The sequence below is a fragment of the Betta splendens genome, chromosome 3 (genome assembly GCF_900634795.4).
Source record: "Betta splendens chromosome 3, fBetSpl5.4, whole genome shotgun sequence".
Taxonomy (NCBI): Eukaryota; Metazoa; Chordata; class Actinopteri; order Anabantiformes; family Osphronemidae; genus Betta; species Betta splendens.
In genome coordinates, this window is record NC_040883.2 from 19,154,702 (window position 1) to 19,173,262 (window position 18,561).

At 41.0% G+C, this 18,561-nt stretch overlaps 3 protein-coding genes across 8 annotated transcripts; 1 reads left to right on the forward strand and 2 right to left on the reverse strand.

Annotated features, from left to right (window-relative positions):
• Positions 1-405: 405 nt before the first annotated feature.
• LOC114852554 (cell surface A33 antigen-like) lies at positions 406-4,808 on the reverse strand. 2 transcript variants are annotated; one of them, XM_029145051.3, is made up of 7 exons: positions 4,638-4,808; positions 3,310-3,473; positions 2,989-3,196; positions 2,616-2,780; positions 2,056-2,172; positions 1,808-1,934; positions 406-1,676 (listed from the first exon to the last, which is right to left on the reverse strand). In XM_029145051.3, exons 1-7 carry the CDS (start codon positions 4,675-4,677, stop codon positions 1,256-1,258), a joined length of 1,242 nt encoding a protein of 413 aa, XP_029000884.1. In that variant the 5' UTR covers positions 4,678-4,808; the 3' UTR covers positions 406-1,255. The 2 variants fall into 2 exon arrangements, with proteins under 2 accessions (XP_029000884.1, XP_029000885.1); XM_029145052.3 differs by lacking the exon at positions 1,808-1,934.
• A 2,435-nt stretch (positions 4,809-7,243) lies between these two features.
• LOC114852648 (gastrin-releasing peptide receptor) lies at positions 7,244-11,326 on the forward strand. Its single transcript, XM_029145188.2, is given in 5 exon segments — positions 7,244-7,836; positions 9,165-9,513; positions 9,619-9,732; positions 9,919-10,168; positions 10,171-11,326. Coding segments are annotated over 5 exon segments (1,083 nt in total). The 5' UTR covers positions 7,244-7,495; the 3' UTR covers positions 10,200-11,326.
• A 1,270-nt stretch (positions 11,327-12,596) lies between these two features.
• Positions 12,597-18,485, reverse strand: vegfd (vascular endothelial growth factor D). Of its 5 annotated transcripts, XM_041070116.2 has the most exons (9): positions 18,180-18,485; positions 17,694-17,946; positions 16,330-16,543; positions 16,124-16,244; positions 14,593-14,662; positions 14,334-14,461; positions 14,134-14,243; positions 13,540-13,699; positions 12,597-13,343 (listed from the first exon to the last, which is right to left on the reverse strand). In XM_041070116.2, exons 2-9 carry the CDS (start codon positions 17,793-17,795, stop codon positions 13,235-13,237), a joined length of 1,014 nt encoding a protein of 337 aa, XP_040926050.1. In that variant the 5' UTR covers positions 17,796-17,946; positions 18,180-18,485; the 3' UTR covers positions 12,597-13,234. The 5 variants fall into 5 exon arrangements, 3 of the variants coding, with proteins under 3 accessions (XP_040926050.1, XP_040926051.1, XP_029001024.1); XR_005897488.2 differs by having other exon boundaries at positions 12,597-13,320; positions 14,134-14,215; positions 17,694-18,485; XR_005897489.2 differs by having other exon boundaries at positions 14,134-14,215; positions 17,694-18,485.
• Positions 18,486-18,561: the final 76 nt, after the last annotated feature.

Genomic DNA, 18,561 nt, shown 5'->3' on the forward strand with positions numbered 1-18,561 from the left:
GGGTGAGTAAATGAGGTTGTGTTAACAAAACTTAGCTTATTATAGAACTTAAATAATCAAGTATGGCTTAAAAAGTTATTTTTAGCACCCAGTTTTTTCATAAATTTAAAATATGTTATTAAACTATATAAGAAAGCAAGAAATTAAAAAATAGGAACACAGCATAAAATGTTAAGATTTTGCACGTTTTTATAGTTGTTTTGTCACACTTGTGGTATGTAAACTATGCGAAAAAATTTTTTGAATGAGGACTCTGATGGGATTGAAAAAGTGTGATACTGTACAGTATCTAGAGCTAAATGTTAAGGTGTTGTGTTGCCATCTAGTGTTGAAACATGGCTCGGAAGTGTTCAATTTCTTTGATCCACTTTGCTTGCATTATAATAAAGTACAATGGTGGCAAAATACATTTTATACACATTTTATTTCATTTAAAAATAAATCTAAAATAATCTAAAATAAATTCAAGATAGCATGGTAAAGGAGATTATACATAACGTTTAAAACTTAGACATTGAATTAAAACACATCTTTGGAAAAACACAAGATTTTGTAAAATAGAAACAAAAAATCATTAGAATTGGTCTTTATACAACAATAAAATATGTAACTTATTACTAACTTATGCTGAAGAAATATTGTTTTGATAGCTATAAGAAATATTAACAAAGTTATACTCAATGTAAAAAGTTAAATCAATACACAGACACAGAGCCCTGATTTCTTGTGTACTATAACAGTGGCAACCGCAGCTGCCAGTCCAACCGCTAAACACCAGTTACTGTACACCGAGTTAAAGAACTCGAGTTTGTGTCTCCACTTAATTGTGACCAAATGTACTGTATTACTACAGCAAACAAATGAGCCTGAACAGTGTTTCTGGAGGAACATGGATAATGTTTGTATGATTTTATGTACCCTGAGCAGACTCACTCTAGCTGAACTTTGAAGGCATAATGCAATGGGCCATTTATCAGAGTTTTAAATTCTATTGTGGGATGTCTTCTGCTTTCCTAAATGATCATTTCAGTATTGCACATCTAATCACATATTTAAAATACCGAATGCCTTACAACAATTCGCAGAAGATCTTTGAGTCAATTGAGTTTGGGCCCATTGAAGAACAACGTAGAAACAGGAATTAATGCGAATTGGAGGCCACAGTTGTTCTAGTTCCTCCTTGGTGGTCTATCGTTTGGTACAGCTTGCCTGTCGCAATTACGATCACAGTAGAGCCCATCTTAGTGTGATCATTCTAACGACCATCCCTGCGGTCATTGTAGCGTCTGTCATCATCATACCGACGGTTGTCATCGTAGCGCTCTTGGCGGTCACCGTATTTGTCACGGCGATCAGAGTAGTCGCTACGTCTGTCGTCGTAGTCCCTGCGGCGGTCGTCGTAGTCCCTGCGGCGGTCGTCGTAGTCCCTGCGGCGGTCGTCGTAGTCGCTGCGGCGGTCGTCGTAGTCGCTGCGGCGGTCGTCGTAGTCGCTGCGGCGGTCGTCGTAGTCGCTGCGGCGGTCATTGCCACGCTCACTTTGGTTCTCGTACTCATCATTCTGGCGATCAGGGGCACTCTTAACGTTGGTGTTTTGTGCAGTGCGTACCTCCTCATGCCCACGACCATCACCATTTTTAGCCAGGTTTTTGTCATGATCCTCATGATCCTCAAAATCTCTGGAAAGAGGACACACGTCAGTTAGACAACTGAGAGCGCATCTAATTTTCTGCAACTTTAATTGTTGACTTTTACAGTAACAAACACCATTAGTGGGTATGTTTGTATAAAGTATAATGGAACACATTACGGCACGCTGTATCCCTCATCTTTGTCCTTTTTCCGGCAGCAGCAACAACAGATAATGATTCCTATTACCAACACAAAAATTGCAACTCCAGCAACAATTCCTGCAGTTGAGCCAATGTTCATGGAGGCTGCACAAATGAAGAAAGCTTGTTTAGACGATGGATGCTGTCAATGCTTCGATTGTAACTATTATTATACATTGCTGGGACTAATGAAAACCCAGATGTCTCTCCATGAATGTTGTCTCACGTGGCATGACGCTGAGCGTAAAGTTGCATTTAGCAGAGCGGATCTTGTTGGCTGATGTGCAGATGTAGTATCCTGATGTGTCTTTGGAGATATTATACAGAGACAGGATGCCTGCATCTGAAAAACAGTAATTGCACATACTCTGCACATTACTGCCAACATTGCTTTCTTTTTGTATTAAATACTCTAGACCATGAGTCTCAAAACGGTCCCATCGAGGGCCTCTGTCCCTGCTGGTTTTCCAACTCACTCTGCCCCAGCTCCTACTGATTACCTTGACTAGGTGTGTTCAGTCAATGGCAAGCTGGAAAAGCCAACTGACACTCCTGATCAAGGTAATCAGCAGAGAGTTGGAAAACCAGCAGGAATCGAATGAAATCAGTTTGAGACTCCTGTTCTAGATGTTGGTTGTGTTATCCTGAAAAATACTATACAAATTACGTTCATGTTATGCTGTATTGTAAACTGAGTGGAGCATGAACACATCCTGTTTTATACGGTAGTTGTGGTAAGCTTATTTTCTTGATTAAGCCTGCTCAAACAGTCTGACTGATACTTACTGCTGGTGGTTTTGGGATCCATAGGACGGGGATTGTTTTGCACATCAAGGCTTTGCCATGTATAAGTGGGTGCCGGGGAGCCTTCCGTAGACAAACAGGTAAGGTTTATGTTCTGACCGTACTCTGCCTTACCCTGGAGGTTACACTGGGGTATAGATGGAGCCACTAAAAGAGGAGAGTAATGAGTCAGTAGTTAATCTGAGTTGTGTGCATACAATATCACTGCAGTCTAATAATAAAAGCATGCTATTGTGCTGCTACAGTACATGATTTAAAATATGTCTGGTATAAGGCACTGTAGTAAAGTTGGAAACAGTAACTTAAAGCATTAAAATAAGAGAATCTAAATGCTTAGAAACAAATTAAGTATTACCTAGAACCAACACATAAGTATTGGCAGCGGACTTGGACGTGTCACTCTTAACCAGAAGATGACACTTATATGTCCCCTGGTCAGTCATCGCCACAGAGAACAGGTTCAAGTTGAACTTTCCATTGGGAATGTCCGCATTCACTGTCACTCGACCAGTAAAGGTTTGAGGTATGTCACTAGATCCATCAGGATAGTAGATAAAATCGTTCTGTCAACGTAAGACCATCAGGTATATTATATAGGCATACTGGTCAATTAATATAGTAAATGGTGTAAAATCAGACAGGTGCTATGTAATCAAGCACATAGGAGCAAGCTAACCTCCTCAGCACCAGTCCCATCACTTCGAACAGTCCACTGCATGAGGATCAGTTTGGTCTGATCTACGGCCGAAAAGGAGCAGGGAATTGTGATGTTGTCACCCTTGGCAACCTCATAGTTTGGTTTTGGGATAGTCACCGTAACAGCATTAGCGACAGTTAGCACTGAAATTGATTTCAAAAAGAAAAAAAAAAAAATCATATTACAATGTGAATGAAATAAGCATTTGCAACATTCATTTAACAGTTTATAATATTTATCAGTACAGTCCTGATTTAGTAGCTGGCCCTTACCTCTAAGCAGACAAATCACCCACCACAACAAAAGGGTAAAATTCACCTTCAATAACCAAATAAAAAAAGAAATCTGTTTGTTTGATCTGAATAGATTAAGTTCAGGTTCCAGTTTCTCTAAAATAAATACATTCTGGTTGTCTCTATAGATGTAGTTACTATATAATATAACCTACTATAAAGGTTACTATTTTGTAATTTGCAAATCGTTCTCAGCTTGTGAGTGCCCAAACCATTAAAACATTACATAACCAATACAGAGACTCATATACTGTAGCTGTAGCAACATGACCGGTGAAACCTGTAGTGTGAGTTCAGGAAAAGCGTTTTTTTTTTTTGTCCTGAAACTATCACACTGCGTTGGAACCTTGTTTAAAAAGATTAGTGGGAGCTGCATTGATGGAACACAGTAATTTTGATGCAAAGAAAATAGACCTCCAAAGTATACAATTAAAATAGGTCTAAAAGTTCAATTGTTATTGTTCTATGAAGGTTTTGATTGTTTACTATACCGTATGTGCTAAAAGCCCCACAGTGTTTTAAAAAGGAGAACACACAAGAGATGTTGGATTTCGCCACTGCTTTTCATTCCACAAACAGTACAACTACAATGACACCCAAAAAACATTTAGACATTTAATTAATTAAAATATTTATAAAAAGTCATATTTAAATAAAAAAATATACAGTCTTTGATAGTCACAGTATATTGACAGCACTGTGGCACTAGACTCCTTTTGTAACCGAAAGGGCCCCATAGGGCGCAGGCCTATACGTCTAATGGGATGCACCCGGAATCAGATGCAATCAAATTAAATAGTCAAACACCCTTGTTGTTTCCGAACCGTCGGTTGCATATTAAGCAAAAAAATAATGCCTAGAACTCAGTCCAAAAAGCTGGCATGGATCACATGCAAGGCTTCAACGTACGTATAATTTAGGCCTGATCCGTTTTCGTTTTAGTGCGTTTTAGGTGTGGCTGCTTAACAAGGCGCAAAAAGAGGAAGGAAATGTAAAATATGACTGAATACTCACGCAAACACAGCAGAGCCAAAGAAGCAAGCATCCCCTCCATCGCCAAGACTTATTGGATCACACTTGGTTACTGTTTCGTCCACTCTCGGCTATTTATATCATAAATTCGTTGGACGGAGGACGCCACGGAGGTTCCAGTCGAAACCAGCAGCTTCTTTAGAATGATGCACCGACGGGGTGTGCCCGCGTCTCCTGAATGAGTGACAGCGCCCTGCGCCAATCAGCGCAGCTGCCGCGCCGCCGGTAACATTCCTGATGCGCTCACCTGATGTGTTTTGACTTGTCAGCGCATCCACGCGCCAGACTTCACAGGGACACGCCTAGAAAAACTCAACTCAACAGCTTACCTGGATGGTTTCACAGCAGTAAATAAATGTTTCCATGTTGTTTCTTAATCTGACATTTTGAATTCAAGGTTTATTTAAAGTTTAATCAATCAATCAACACAACTGTTTTTGATATTTCTCATTCTTAATAAGTTTTATGAGAGAAGGACACAGTTTGTTTAAAGATTCACAAGACCAAACATTGACAAAGTAAAAAGACAGGAAGTAAAAACTGGTGTGTGCGTTGGAACAAGAGGTGTGTTTGCAACACAGTCAGACTGGTTTGACAAGGCTTCCTGGCGGCAGGAAAACACAGACATAATGTAATGTACACAGACTAGGCATATGTAAGTACGCTAGTAGTTTGTGGAATTCATCCACAAACAAACAACAAAACAGACAGACTGAAAAGGAGCAGAGTTGCAAGTCTTACTGTATCAGTACAGGCACATTCTGAACTGACTGTGTTAGTGTCAGGTCTGATCCATCACAATACACTTTACATGGAGTAATTGTATGTTATGTACAGTTATAGATATGGGCAAAGTACAATAAATCCCAACAGACCCAACCTACTAATAACCTTCACTTTCAACAGCTTAAACCTCATACAGATCGCCAACGTGCTGAAGCATGTCCCAGCTGTCAGGTGGGCGACTGCCCAGGCAGGACCCGTCTATCACAGGAAAAACAGACAGACAGACAGACAGACAGACAGACAGACAGACAGACAGACAGACAGACAGACAGACAGACAGACAGACAGACAAAGCGCTCACGCTCACTACGGGCAATTTCTAATCTTCACTTAACCCTTAGTAGCTGCATGGCTTTGGACTGTGAGGAGAAACCATGTACAGAGACACAGGAGAACAGAACCGAACCCAGTGCTACTGTACAGGTACCACCACCGTGCTGCTTGTGACTATCGCTTAGTTGTATAAACCATTTAGATGCAGTTCCACAGAGACATTTTCATTTCACATTTTATCTTTGTATGTTTGTATTTAAGACAGGCCACGCTTTCACCTCCAGCTTTTATTTCCTGTCTCTAATCCCCTCATTCATCTGTGCGGCACTATGACCGATTTTGTCCCCGGTGCTTGTTGTAGTCTTGCTCCCACATAAAGACTCTGGACCCCATGACACGTTCCATTTTCTATGTCCCATAATTAAAGCGTGTGGCAGCTCTTGAAACGCCATAGAGGATTAGACACGGTCATTCTCTGTGGCCCGTTGCACCCTGCTGGACCACTGGTCCCCCTTGTTTCTGTGTTTGTGCCTGTGAGTCTGTGCTGGACACACGTTTTCATACCTCACTTGTAAAGGGTTTTTCACGGTTCAGTCTCTCAAGCATCTAATAATGACCTGTTAGCCCCTTTTTGTCTTGGGCACTTCTGGAGTTCCATTATCCTGAGGCAGGTACTGTATGGGTCAACAGACAGATTATCCAGGAACCCTCTAGGGCCTTTACAGGATGTAGAGTCACCTGCAGATCAAGTCATTTTATATGTCACCATCACCACACAGGCCTCACAGGAGCAGGACACAGCTCACTCCCAGCTTAATGCAGCTTTTCACTTCCAGGATCATTTTAAATGACTGGACATGGTCTAAATGTTCTCTGCTCCTTCCACCGGTCGAAGAAAAAATCTCATTTAGAGAATCTACATCATTGTAGCAGTGGCTGGCACAGCCACACTACTGTAGCTGTTGATTTAAAGCTTTTTTCCAGGTTGAATTACAGAAGGATAACTATTGGTGATCTTCTGGCCCATTATTTTGTGTCCTGATTAAGGTTTTCACAACAATGATGACATGTGGACAGGAGGCAACATTTTTACCAAGCATCAGGCATCTTGATGCATGATACTCACAACAGGATGAAACGATATGACTGGTTTGACTGGTGTTGCTCTGTTATCACCTTCTCAAAGGCTCACATATTGAAACTATATTCTTTCAGCAATCAGTCTTCTATTGATTATTATACATGACTGTTGTTAATAAACAAACCCTGAGTTCATTCATTCTCAATTTATTTAGTGTTTTTTTACATCTGGGAATTTGTGAAGAAGTGTAAGTTTTTTATTATAAATAACTTATATTTTACTATCGTTCTTGTACAATATGTCATTCACAAATTATTTACACAGCAGCCGAAGTAATGTTGTAGTAATGTTGTAAATGAAGTAATGCGCCGGAATTTTTAATAATTCTTTAATAATTTAACTCAAACGCGTGTGAAAAAGAAACAATAAAGACTTATTCATTTAACGATCGGGTTGATGCAACAGTGCTTTTACAGCTTTATAGATCGATGGACAGGCGCTGATGCTGAGCCGCTGAGCCACGGAGCGCACTGCGTGGAAGCTGCTGGGCGCGACGGACCGCTCAGGGGGACATTCTCAGAAGTATTGACCGAAAAGTACCAGCTCACTCCTCTCGCCTCGCCTAGTTCTTCGGGTTCTTGCTAGTGTCTCCGGTCCAAATTGAAGGTCAGTCCCGCAGGTTTGACGGCGTTAGAGATGGATGAGTAGCCAGCTTCACTTCCCCGCGCGCACGATGTGGTCCAGCGGCGTGGCCATTGCCTCCCTCTACGCTGCGATCAGCGTGCTGGGGCTGTTCGGCAACATCACGCTCATTAAGACCTTTTGCTCTGCGAAATCCACCCGGAATGTGCCGAACCTCTTCATGTCGAGTCTTGCTCTTGGAGACGTGCTGCTGCTGGTGACCTGCGCTCCGGTAGACGCCAGCCGCTACCTGTCAGAGAAGTGGCTTTTCGGGAGAGTGGGTTGTAAAGTCATCCCCTTCATCCAGCTCACCTCTGTTGGGGTGTCAGTGTTCACGCTCACAGCCCTCTCTGCAGACAGGTACGTTCATAGTGACGGCGTTGTTGCTGAGCCCCTAGACAACCTGAAAGGCAGAGTTTGCTTTAAATTGAGTTTTGTTTTTAATTAAATAACAAATAATTGTGTTATATTATTTCTGTGGAATATAAATAAATATCTACCTGTGTATTTACCTGAGCAATTACAAAACCTTTATGCTTTTATGTCAAAATATCCACGTATCTGTTAAATTCCTGATGTTTTAAATGACTTTCAAAGTCTGGATGTGCTTTAATCTTTCAGCAAAATTCTGTCTCAGCTGAAATTGTTATCATGAGCTAAATAAATGTCTGAATGTCTGGAGAACAATTGTCTTGTTACAGCCCTGTCTGAGTTGACATTGCGTCTGTGGCTGCACAATTAAGTATTTATTCTGTCTTGTGTGCTCCACACTGTGACTAATATGCAAAACATTTGTTTACTAATACATTTCAATCACAGTCATTTTCTAGAGGAAACTGCTTACTTTGAGTATGGTTTACAGGGGGAACCTGAGTGAGTTTAGGGTCATTGGAAACAGTCAAGTGATTTTTTTTTTAAATTTCATATTGAGGATATCAAACATCTTAGCTGATTTGGACATGTGTTTGGTTATCTGCATTATCTGAGTTAATGAGACTATCCGATGTTTCTTATGTTATTTGTTTTAAGCTGGTGGATGCTTAATGCTTTTCCTATAGGAATTCACACTTAGTATGGAATAAAATGCCATGCTAAAGCTAGCTTTGGCATTTAATGGTGGATATGCTGAAATCAAAGTTACTCAACATGCAGTACTGTATCTCAGACAATCTATTGTGTGCTGTAAGAAGGATTTGGTGTGAACATGTCATTCATGTATCAGATCTAAAATGGACGCTAGTTAGATGAGAGTGATAGATTTTTGTTTCAAAACAAACCAGAAACCACACTGTGATTAAAGTTTGAGTTTGAGCACTGCGGAAGCACTTTCTGGTCTTGGTTGTGAGATAAGTAAAAAATTATCACAGGCCTGAAAACTACTGTGAGAAATGTGTGGCAGATAAAGGAGCACAAGCTGAAGTGACATAGTGGTTTCATGGCTTGAGCTGTGTTGCCAAGATACATAGAATAATTGATACTGTGGCAGTGTAGTGTAGAAGTAACAAAGGAGCTGTGTTTGTATTGTTGATGATTAAGACTGTGTGTCCGTCCGTTCGTCCATCCATCCATCCATCCATCCATCCATCCATCCATCCATCCATCCATCCATCCATCCATCCATCCATCCATCCATCCATCCATCCATCCATCCATCTACCATTTATTTACCTACTGTATCTATTTATTAGGTATAGGGCCATTGTGAAGCCTCTGGACATCCACACATCCAGCACCACTACCAATATTGTCCTGCGTGCAGCACTTATCTGGATCTTGTCCCTGGTCTTGGCGATCCCAGAGGCTGTGTTCTCGGACCTACACACCTTCAACATCACCTCCACCAATGAGAGTTTTGTGACCTGCGCCCCGTATCCCCCTGGGGAACTGCATCCTAAAATTTACTCCATGGCCTCTTTCCTGATTTTTTACATTATTCCCCTGCTGGTCATATCCATATACTACACCTTCATTGCCCGGAGCCTGATGAGGAGCGCCTCAGACATGCCTGTGGAGGGGAATGTGCATGCAAGAAGACAGGCCAGTGTTAATGCCTTAACTGACTTTACATGACAGAATGAAAAGACATCCTTATTCATTTAGATGCTTCAAATGTGATTTGGATGTCTTTTTCATAATCTGCAGGCTGAATCTAGAAAGCGTCTGGCCAAGACAGTCCTTGTATTTGTTGGGCTCTTTGCAGTTTGTTGGCTTCCCAGTCACATCATCTACCTGTATCGCTCCTATCACTACTCTGAGGTGAAACGCTTGTTTTTTTTAAATAATTCATTCATTACTTATTTTATTAGTCCTGTGACATTTAATGGTTATGTTGGAAAAAGTGCAACAGACGGTTTAATAACAATAGGTTTTGTAATAATCATATTTCTGGATTGGATGCTAATTGAAACCAGCTGATCCATCTGCTCCCTCCCTCCCTTCCAGGTGGACACCTCACTAGTTCACTTTGTGTGCAGCATCCTTGCTCGCATCCTGGCCTTCACCAACTCCTGCCTCAACCCCTTCGCACTTTACCTGCTAAGCAAAACCTTCAAGAAACAGTTCAACCAGCAGCTGTGCTGTTGCTGCCCCGTGGTCCTCAAGCACTCCTCGCAGAGCCCTGCGCATTACAACACGCATGTGACTTCTGTCCACAGCACACATCACTCCATGGCGAGTCTGAGCGTGGTCAATGGAGGCAACAACACCAGGAGGACTTTGTGTAAGTGTGATGGATGACAGACATGTACAGTATAGGCTCCTTTTAGTCAAATACTACATTCAAGCTCCAGCATGCACTATAAATTACTGAATCTTCAGCTTTTAAATGTAGGAATTTGTAAAAGTACATATTTAATCCAGCCACTTTCTGGTCTGACGTCACTGTAAACCATTTTGGAATTAGCAAGCTTGCAAACAACATCTATAAACATCTTTGTTTGAAGTCAGTTGCAGTAATACAGTAACTGTGAAACTATATAAGTTGTTGGCATTAAGTTGTACAATGCTTATGAAGTTTTAATCAGTGTTGAATATTTATTATTGGTCCAAATGTGTGTTCTTTGTTCAGGCAATGTGTGTTTTTGCTTTTGTAGTGTACAGTACACGAAGAGAGTGTAACTGACAGCATATATAACTTGTTTCTGTATATATTAAATGAAGTAGCATCGTTCGATGTAAACCCATCAGGCATTTCAACGTTGAATCATCATCATCAACCAATGTCATGATTATGGTTGAAAATCATTATTGTTTTGAAAGGTGAATCAATGTTGATGTGGCAACGTCAACGCTATTTCAACGTCTTCCTTTCAAGGTTACATCGTTCCTAATTAAACTGACATCATTTCAACCATATTTTTACCTTGAATGTCGTGTGACTGCTGGGAAGCATCAGTTTGTACTTCATACTATCGGTACATAAGAAAAGTGGACTTTTGTGTGTGTCCCTGTATTGTATACTGTATTACTTGTAATGTTTCTAACTTTATTTGTTGATTGTCTTTATACATAATACTGTGCTCCATATGATTATTCCGCTCTGTCACAGGGCAGGTTTTACAGCCGCTCTGTCACATCATGTCCTAACTTGGTGTTCCTTTGGGAGAAGGGGATTGTGCCATGGCTGTGATGAGGTGGTGCATGACTTGGTCTGGATAGCATTTGTTTAATTACAGTGAGGGAAGATTGCCAAATTTCTGCTCTGCGTAGCCTCAACTGTCTATTAAACATATTATCTTAATTGTCAAACTTACTCTGAGAAGCATTGAAAATGTAAATAATTGTTATTCTCCTTTTGTTTTAAACAGTGAGCCCAATAAACAAACCAAAAAAACAAAGTTGCATGAAAATACTTTTATGAAGCCTCAAAAGAAAGGTTTAAAGGTCACTTCCTGTTCTGAAACCTGGCAAATGTTTTTATCCTTCCTATTATTTAACCATTACTATTACATGGTACTGTATAATAACATCACACTCATATAAGTCCATATTTGACCAATAGCTACTGTATGATGACACCAGTGCACAAGTGTTAAACTTGTTCATACTCTACTGGGCCTTGCTTGTAAACTCTGATACAACGTCAGCTACTGTACCAGATACTTTATTTGGATGCAGGCTCTTGAAATAATTGGTCCAAAAGTGACTAAATAATTGGACACAAAATGTGCAATCAAGTCAGTTTGGTTGGCACATGTGCAGTTTTCCTCAGCCGTCTACTAATGGAAATATTAATAGGCCCTTGGGATTAATAAGAGAATCTCTCAACAGGCAGATGAAAGACACAAAAACTGCGGCTCTGCTGAACTCCTCGGTTTTTCTGTGCAGCGTATCGATCCATACATCATTAACACCCTTGGAATATATTTATATGTCCCAGGAAACAGAAATGTAAAAGGTCAGAACTATTAAAGTACTGTATACCAGAGAAAATGTCATCATGCCTGTTGCACAATTCACGTCAGTGGCGTCTCCGGGGAATATCTATCACTTTTAGGCAGAAGTTCAATGGTGGCATGATTGCTTGTTCACAGTGTCTGCAATCATCTTGTAACAGCACAGGACTCAGGCCAAGTCAATCATACTGTATTGTTGCTTTGTTTATCTTTATGCGAGTGTCACTTGCTTTACACTTTGCTGAAGATGAACAATAAAAATATTCTGAGCAACACGTTGAATGAACTTTAGGGTGGTCGTCAATCTATGCCTCATTTGTTGAGGTGTAAAGTGTTAAGGAAATATTTCCTGCATACAGTATGTGTTGTCTGGGTTTGATGGCAGTCAGAACCTCAATGTGTTAAAACAAATACAGTATCATGACGTTATGATAAAATTAGTACAGAAGTCTTTAATGTAATTTCATTGCCTGTTGCTTGTTTCACATAGCAAAAGCTGAGAGCTGTGGCTATTTTCCTCTCAAGCACCTTGGAGACCTGATGACTTGCATGTGAAAAACCTCCGAGGTTCACAACAACACACTGACGTTTTTTCTTATTAATGGTGGCACAAACATCCAGTGCATATGTTATTTAGAATATTTTTCAGGTTTAAATGTAAAATAAATAAATAAATATACATCCTAAATGCGATGTGGTTGTTTCATTATGGAGTACACACAGACCATGCAGCAAGAGGGAGACAAAGCTCTTTGTATCATTCATGTCATTTGTGTATTAATAAATCCTTCATAATTGATTTAACAAATCAGTTGTTGTACTGTACCTGTCAAACACAAACACCGTTAACCCTCTACAAGCCAGTTTGAAGTAGGTGCATCTTTTCCATGCTCCACCAGCTTCACACAACACTGAACACTACAGTTCATTTGGGAACACTAACACCTAGTAAATTTTGAAAAAAAGTGGCCTCCCACTTGTTTTCAAACTTCACCAGGAAAACTGACTGACAGATGACATTACAGTATCAACAGTAGCTTCTGTTCATATACTGACAAGAAAGTATATATTCATTACACTTACTGTAAAGGTTGTTAATCTCTTAATTGTTATATGTAATTGTTTTAGTTTAATAGTATGTATGCGAGTTGTTCTCTCTATCCATAAACAATGGGGTAAAAGAGTAATCCATTTGTTTATAGCACATTCCAGTTATAAAAATAATCTTTTAATGCTTAGTGCATAAACAAATGTACAAATCACCATCTTGAGAAACTGATTCAAAGATGAGGTTCCATGCTTATGTGGTGTTTGAATTAATGACATCTTCATTAGTTGAGGTCATAAATAGGACTGAAAATAAATTATAAGCTTGTTGTCTCTGCTTCCAAACATAATCGGGAGCAAGTTGTCATGATTTTATTTTCCCAGTGGACGTGGTTGTTTGCATCTGTGAAGAAAAAAGAATGGACTCTGTAAAAAAAAAAAACCAGAAGAAACCTGAAGCTAGTGGGCTATTTAATACAATGGAAGACTTTGTTCACTCTCATTATCCTGTGTGTTTGAGTGGCTACTGGTAATACACTCTATCATGCCAGACCCTCACTTCTGTTTAAGTTGTCCTCAGTAAAGGTAACGTTTATAATAATAAAGCCTTTGCCTGCTCTACCTGCAGGAGGCTTCATCGAAGCGCTGCTGCTTGTGGGCACAGATGGAAGAGTTGAGTCGGCAGCGATGGATCACTCTGGGCTGCAAAGTGGATCTGAGAAGACAGTCGCAGCGCTCCACATCTATTTCACAGTCGGGCATCCATGTGCTGAAAGGTAACTCTAGGAAGGAGGCAAGAAAAAGCTTTTAAGTCTTTGTTATCATCTGTTTGTTAATATGCATGTTACCACAGTAACAACTCCAACGTAACAGTGAAAGGTCCACTGATTTTCAAATGAAAAAGTGTGAACCAAGAAACTAGAAACAAACAAATGTATACTGCAGGACTTTGTGTCAATTATTGGTTGCAGTAATTGTTGAGCTACTTCACTGTGTTAGATTTTCTAAAAGCTCCCTGTGGAGCCGCAGCTCATTTCACAAGAGTTTGTACTTTGTGCTTGATTTGATACTTTGATGTGTCAAATCAGACGAGTTGAACCAGTGAGTGCATTGCTGCAGGAAGCAGACACACACACACACACACACACACACACACACACACACACACACACACACACACACACACACACACACACACACACACACACACACACACCTGGTGTACTGGAAGGGTAGGGTATGCATCTATCAATGGAGCAATCCCAGATGAAGCCACTGGAACACAGTCTCCTGGAGTCCTGTGACAGATCGCCAGTGAAAGAGCAGCTGCCAATGAACCCGATGGGTTAGAAATACATCATAACTAATCCGGTCGAGCAGCAAGATTAACCTTTTTGATTGAAGTTTTGAACTCACCCACTGCTCCTGTGAGACTGAGCATTACGTCGTATTATGGCAGGCTTCATGCACCTGCACTCTGTGTGATTAACCACTTTTATTAGCACAGGTTCTGGCACAAACTTGAATGGGATGACACTAAGGACCTGGAATTCACAAAATGGCACACACAGTCATCACTGGCATAGAACAGTCCGGCTTCACAACACAAATGCTGCAGTTGTAAACAGTAAGTGAAGGATATGGATAAATTATATCCATGTGTCATCTTACTCACGGTTTTATTTACATACACAGAAGTTGCGTTCCTGCACATGACACCCTCTTGATTGCAGCAACCACTGCACCTGTCAGTGAAAAGACAGTTGTACCAAACTGCCCTATCAAGTACTTTTCAATAGTTTTATCGTTTTAGTTCAGTTGGTCAGGGAGTAGAAAAGAATATTCCAACATAAACGATAGCTAATAGGTCAGGGGGTCACAGGAGGATAGAGCTAAAGCTGACTAATGTTATACTTCATTTATTTAATCCGTGCAGAAGCCATTCCTGTTGTCACAGTAATGACCCCACGCAACCTGCCTCAGGAAATGTTCATGTTAACATGGAATGGAGGGACAAGATGAAGGCAGGGCAGCAAATTGGTCAAAAGGTCTAACGCTCCAACTTAAAACTCTGGTGTTTAGGGCAGAAAACTCAGCAAAACAACAAAAACAGTAGTGAATTCCCGTCTCCAGGCAAATATGGGGTGCCAAATGTAAGGACCACCTATAACTAGTTTTCTCACATTTAACTAAATGAAACAACATGTTTTCTCACATTTAGTTAAATGTGCAAAAGTCAAAATGTAAATGTTAATGTTAAATGTAAATGTTAAATGATCGCCGAGCGTAAGACTGAATATTCATGATTGTGCAAGTAGACTCCACCCCTACCCTCAAACAGCGCTAGTCTCAGATCAGAGACGTGAACTCAAATGCCTCAAAAAGTGCACGCAAACCCCCGCCCACATCTGATCTGGAAACTTAGTTTTTAGCATAGACGTAACTTCGGCTAGCTAGTAAAGTTAGCTACCTAATTCTCCACCGGCGCCACAGAAATATTCTATTTAAACCTACTTAAGTCCCCATTAATAGTGTTTACAACAGAACAGCAGTTTGAAGCGGAGCCTCAGCCCGCACACCTGCCGTTACAGCCCGTTCAATCTCCGCTAACGGGAGGGAGTCGGAGCTGGCGGCCATGATGGCTTCGACTTCAGGCTTCTCTCCAGTATTTTTGTCCACCGATCCAGAGTCAGATGTGGGCGGAGCTATGCATACTGTTGTAGGTGTTTGAGTCCGCGTCACTGATCTAGTATCATAGGTGAAGTCTACATAAATATTCAGTTTAGCACCCGGCGATCATTTACATTTTAATTTACATTTACATTTACATTTACATTTAACAATTACATTTACCATTTAACATGTAACATTTAAGATTTACCATTTACCATTTACCATTTACATTTATATTTAACATTTACATTTATATTTAACATTTACATTTAGACTTTTGCACATTTAACTAAATGTAAGAAAACTAGTTATAGGTGCTCCTTTTACATTCGGCACCCCATAGGCAAAAGAAACACAATTTTAGTTAGCAATTTAATTTTTAAATGTGAAAACACTTACAGCAAACAAACAGATTAATTCTTTTTCCCCAATCACAGAAGCTTCAAGTCAAATATGACTATTTCAATATTCAGTGTGTCATTTGGAATATTAGGATCATATTGGGTTTGGTTCTTGTTTTGTGTTACACAAACCTATGGACGAACACACAAGGTGGCTTGAAGAACACTGAGGGGTCGGTGCCCAATTCCTTGGCCACGTCGATGCATGCTTCCCTTGGTGTGCACTGAGTCTGTTGCCACTCTTCATCTATGGCTAAACGGGAGACCCATACTGTAGTCATTATGACTGTTGCTATTACAACTGAGCCAGTGCCACCGGCCTCTTGATTTCCTCCGACCTTTGAGGATCTCCAGGCCGTAGGATTCTGCAGCGTAGCGCGTGGAGCGGTGTGACCCCGCTGAAGTTGGAGGGAAGGGACTCTCTGCCTGCCGGTCCGACCACTGCAGGCTCAGCCGACATTTCCATAGCTTCCAATCAGGAAAGTCTGCCAGCATCAGCAGCTCGTCCAGACTCGAGGCTAACCGCACTTTGCTTTCCCATTGCTCCATCACCTGCAGAGATCACTGACATCATTTAATGTCTTGGAAAATCCAAGAAATTGCCCCTGCTCATTACAATAATGTGACTTTTTGTTACTTTGCTAACATCATCTTAATAACCAGATAAATGCTGTAGTACATCAGTAGTGCTCTACGTTGTATAATCACTTTAAATATATGGTCAAATTTCAAAAAAAGAATGGACATGCTGCTGTAAAGATGAGTCTGACTGAATGTGTACTCTGAGGACCTTCCTCCTGAAAGCTGTCTCACAGAGAGAAAGAGCTGTGATTCAGAGTTGGGAAACCCATAAAACCACCTGTCAGTTCCCACGACCGCATAGAAGCAGACTCAATTACATGTATGTCTTATTTGGATTATCCTAAAAAACAACAATTTGCATTTAAATGGAAAATGAAGCATTTTACTGTCTTGTTTTCACTTCAATAAATTTTAACTTTGATTTTAGGGAGTGGGCTTTTTTAGCAGATGTAGAGGAGAAGAAAGACATTAAAAATATGGCTCATTTTTGTGGCGGGAAGACCAAAACCTGGTAGGTGTAGATTCAGGGTGGAGGCTGGTCATGCAATGTTGCACTTGTCTGTGCAATGTTTGCTTTATTTGCCCTGGTCGACTGAAACCATCTGATGCCTCTGATGTGTGCAGGGTGCGTGGGGCGGCTTGGCTGGCTGCTTGCTTCCACCAGTGAAACAACAACAAAAAACATGCAGCTTCTAGCAGGACATTTGCCCACTAATGAGAAACAGAGAGGGGAAACACTGGAGAGACTGCAGTAAAGATACAGGAGTCAATGAGGAGATGATGATAAGCAGAGTAATTAACTGGTGTGTTCAGGTGTATGTCCTTAAACCAACACACGCACCACTGCAGCTCCTGAGCCATGGGTTCAATGCAGCATCACAATGGCATTAAATGTCAATTCTACTTCCTTTTTACCAACATGTCCATGCATAAACTAAAAGTGTGTTTAAACTGCACCAGCAGCAGCCGGTGGACTGACACACTGCACAAACAGGGAAAACAGAAACACAATCTACAAACTTCAAAAGAACTGAATGCTTGTCGTGTTGCTGCTCTGATGCATGTTCCCGTGCACACGCCTGCAGATATTGTGTAAAGCTTACTGTAATGTTGCACTCACCGTAGTTCCTCCTGGTCTGTGCACGCTCTGGCCCACGTCCATCCACCCCAGCTCCACCACCAGAATCAGCAGGCACAAAAACCTGCACGGCATCCGCTTCATCTCCCTTACGGTTCCTTCTAAGCGATGCTCAGCAATACAAACTTGTCTCCTTTGACTGCCGGGTCTGAGTCCGTCTCCGAGACCCTCAGGGCACAAACTAAGTCCTTATAGTGCAGGTACTGTATGTGCGACACAAACTCTTCTACTCCAGCTGCACAGTAGAAAAAGCGAGTGTGTGTCACAGCAGTGCAGACGCCCACAAGCTAAATGCAGAAGAGGTTTTACTAAATACCATGCTAACATTGATGGGAAGCCTGTTACTGTAGTTCACTAGATCATGACACTAAACTTTTAATTTACTTAGGACTTAAGATAAACAATTTTCTCCAAACAAAAAACTGAATTAAGGGTATTATAAATCTGCTGTTTTCCAGTTAAACTTACTGATATTTTTTTCCAGAGGTTACAATATGCTCATCTTTGTCAGCCCACAGTTTTCCAGATCCTGCTGTGGTTTCTGCGTGAAAGGCCCCAAAGCACACAAACTGCCTCAGAATTCCTTCCTGTAGTTCTGAAAGCGCTTTCAGAATCCTATAACTCTCCAACTGCTGGACGTCTGGGCTAAGAGCATTCCTTTTATCCGCTAGCGTGTTCCCATTGTCCTTTTGTCATGTCTGTCTGTCAACAGATTGATCAAGTCCTCTACCAGTGTCTGTTCCTTTGGAGCTGCCAAACCGCACGCAGCCGAAGACCGTGAATGTGCTTTAAATGTGATCCAGACCCCTGTAGCCAAGAAGCGCTACCTCTGTCCCACCCCCCCACTCAC

Bases quoted from the DNA above. Each gene is read 5' to 3' on its own strand.
- vegfd (XM_041070116.2), bottom strand. From the start codon at position 17,795: ATGAAGCGGATGCCGTGCAGGTTTTTGTGCCTGCTGATTCTGGTGGTG. The intron at 14,462-14,592 runs GTGAGTAAGATG...TGTGAATTCCAG, and splicing joins CTGTGTATGTAAATAAAACC to GTCCTTAGTGTCATCCCATT. The intron at 13,344-13,539 runs GTAGAGCAGGCA...TTTTTTTTACAG, and splicing joins TTCGATGAAGCCTCCTGCAG to AGTCCATTCTTTTTTCTTCA.
- LOC114852554 (XM_029145051.3), bottom strand. From the start codon at position 4,677: ATGGAGGGGATGCTTGCTTCTTTGGCTCTGCTGTGTTTGC. The intron at 1,935-2,055 runs GTGAGACAACAT...TCATTTGTGCAG, and splicing joins TACGCTCAGCGTCATGCCAC to CCTCCATGAACATTGGCTCA. The intron at 1,677-1,807 runs GTAATGTGTTCC...TCCTCTTTCCAG, and splicing joins GATGAGGGATACAGCGTGCC to AGATTTTGAGGATCATGAGG.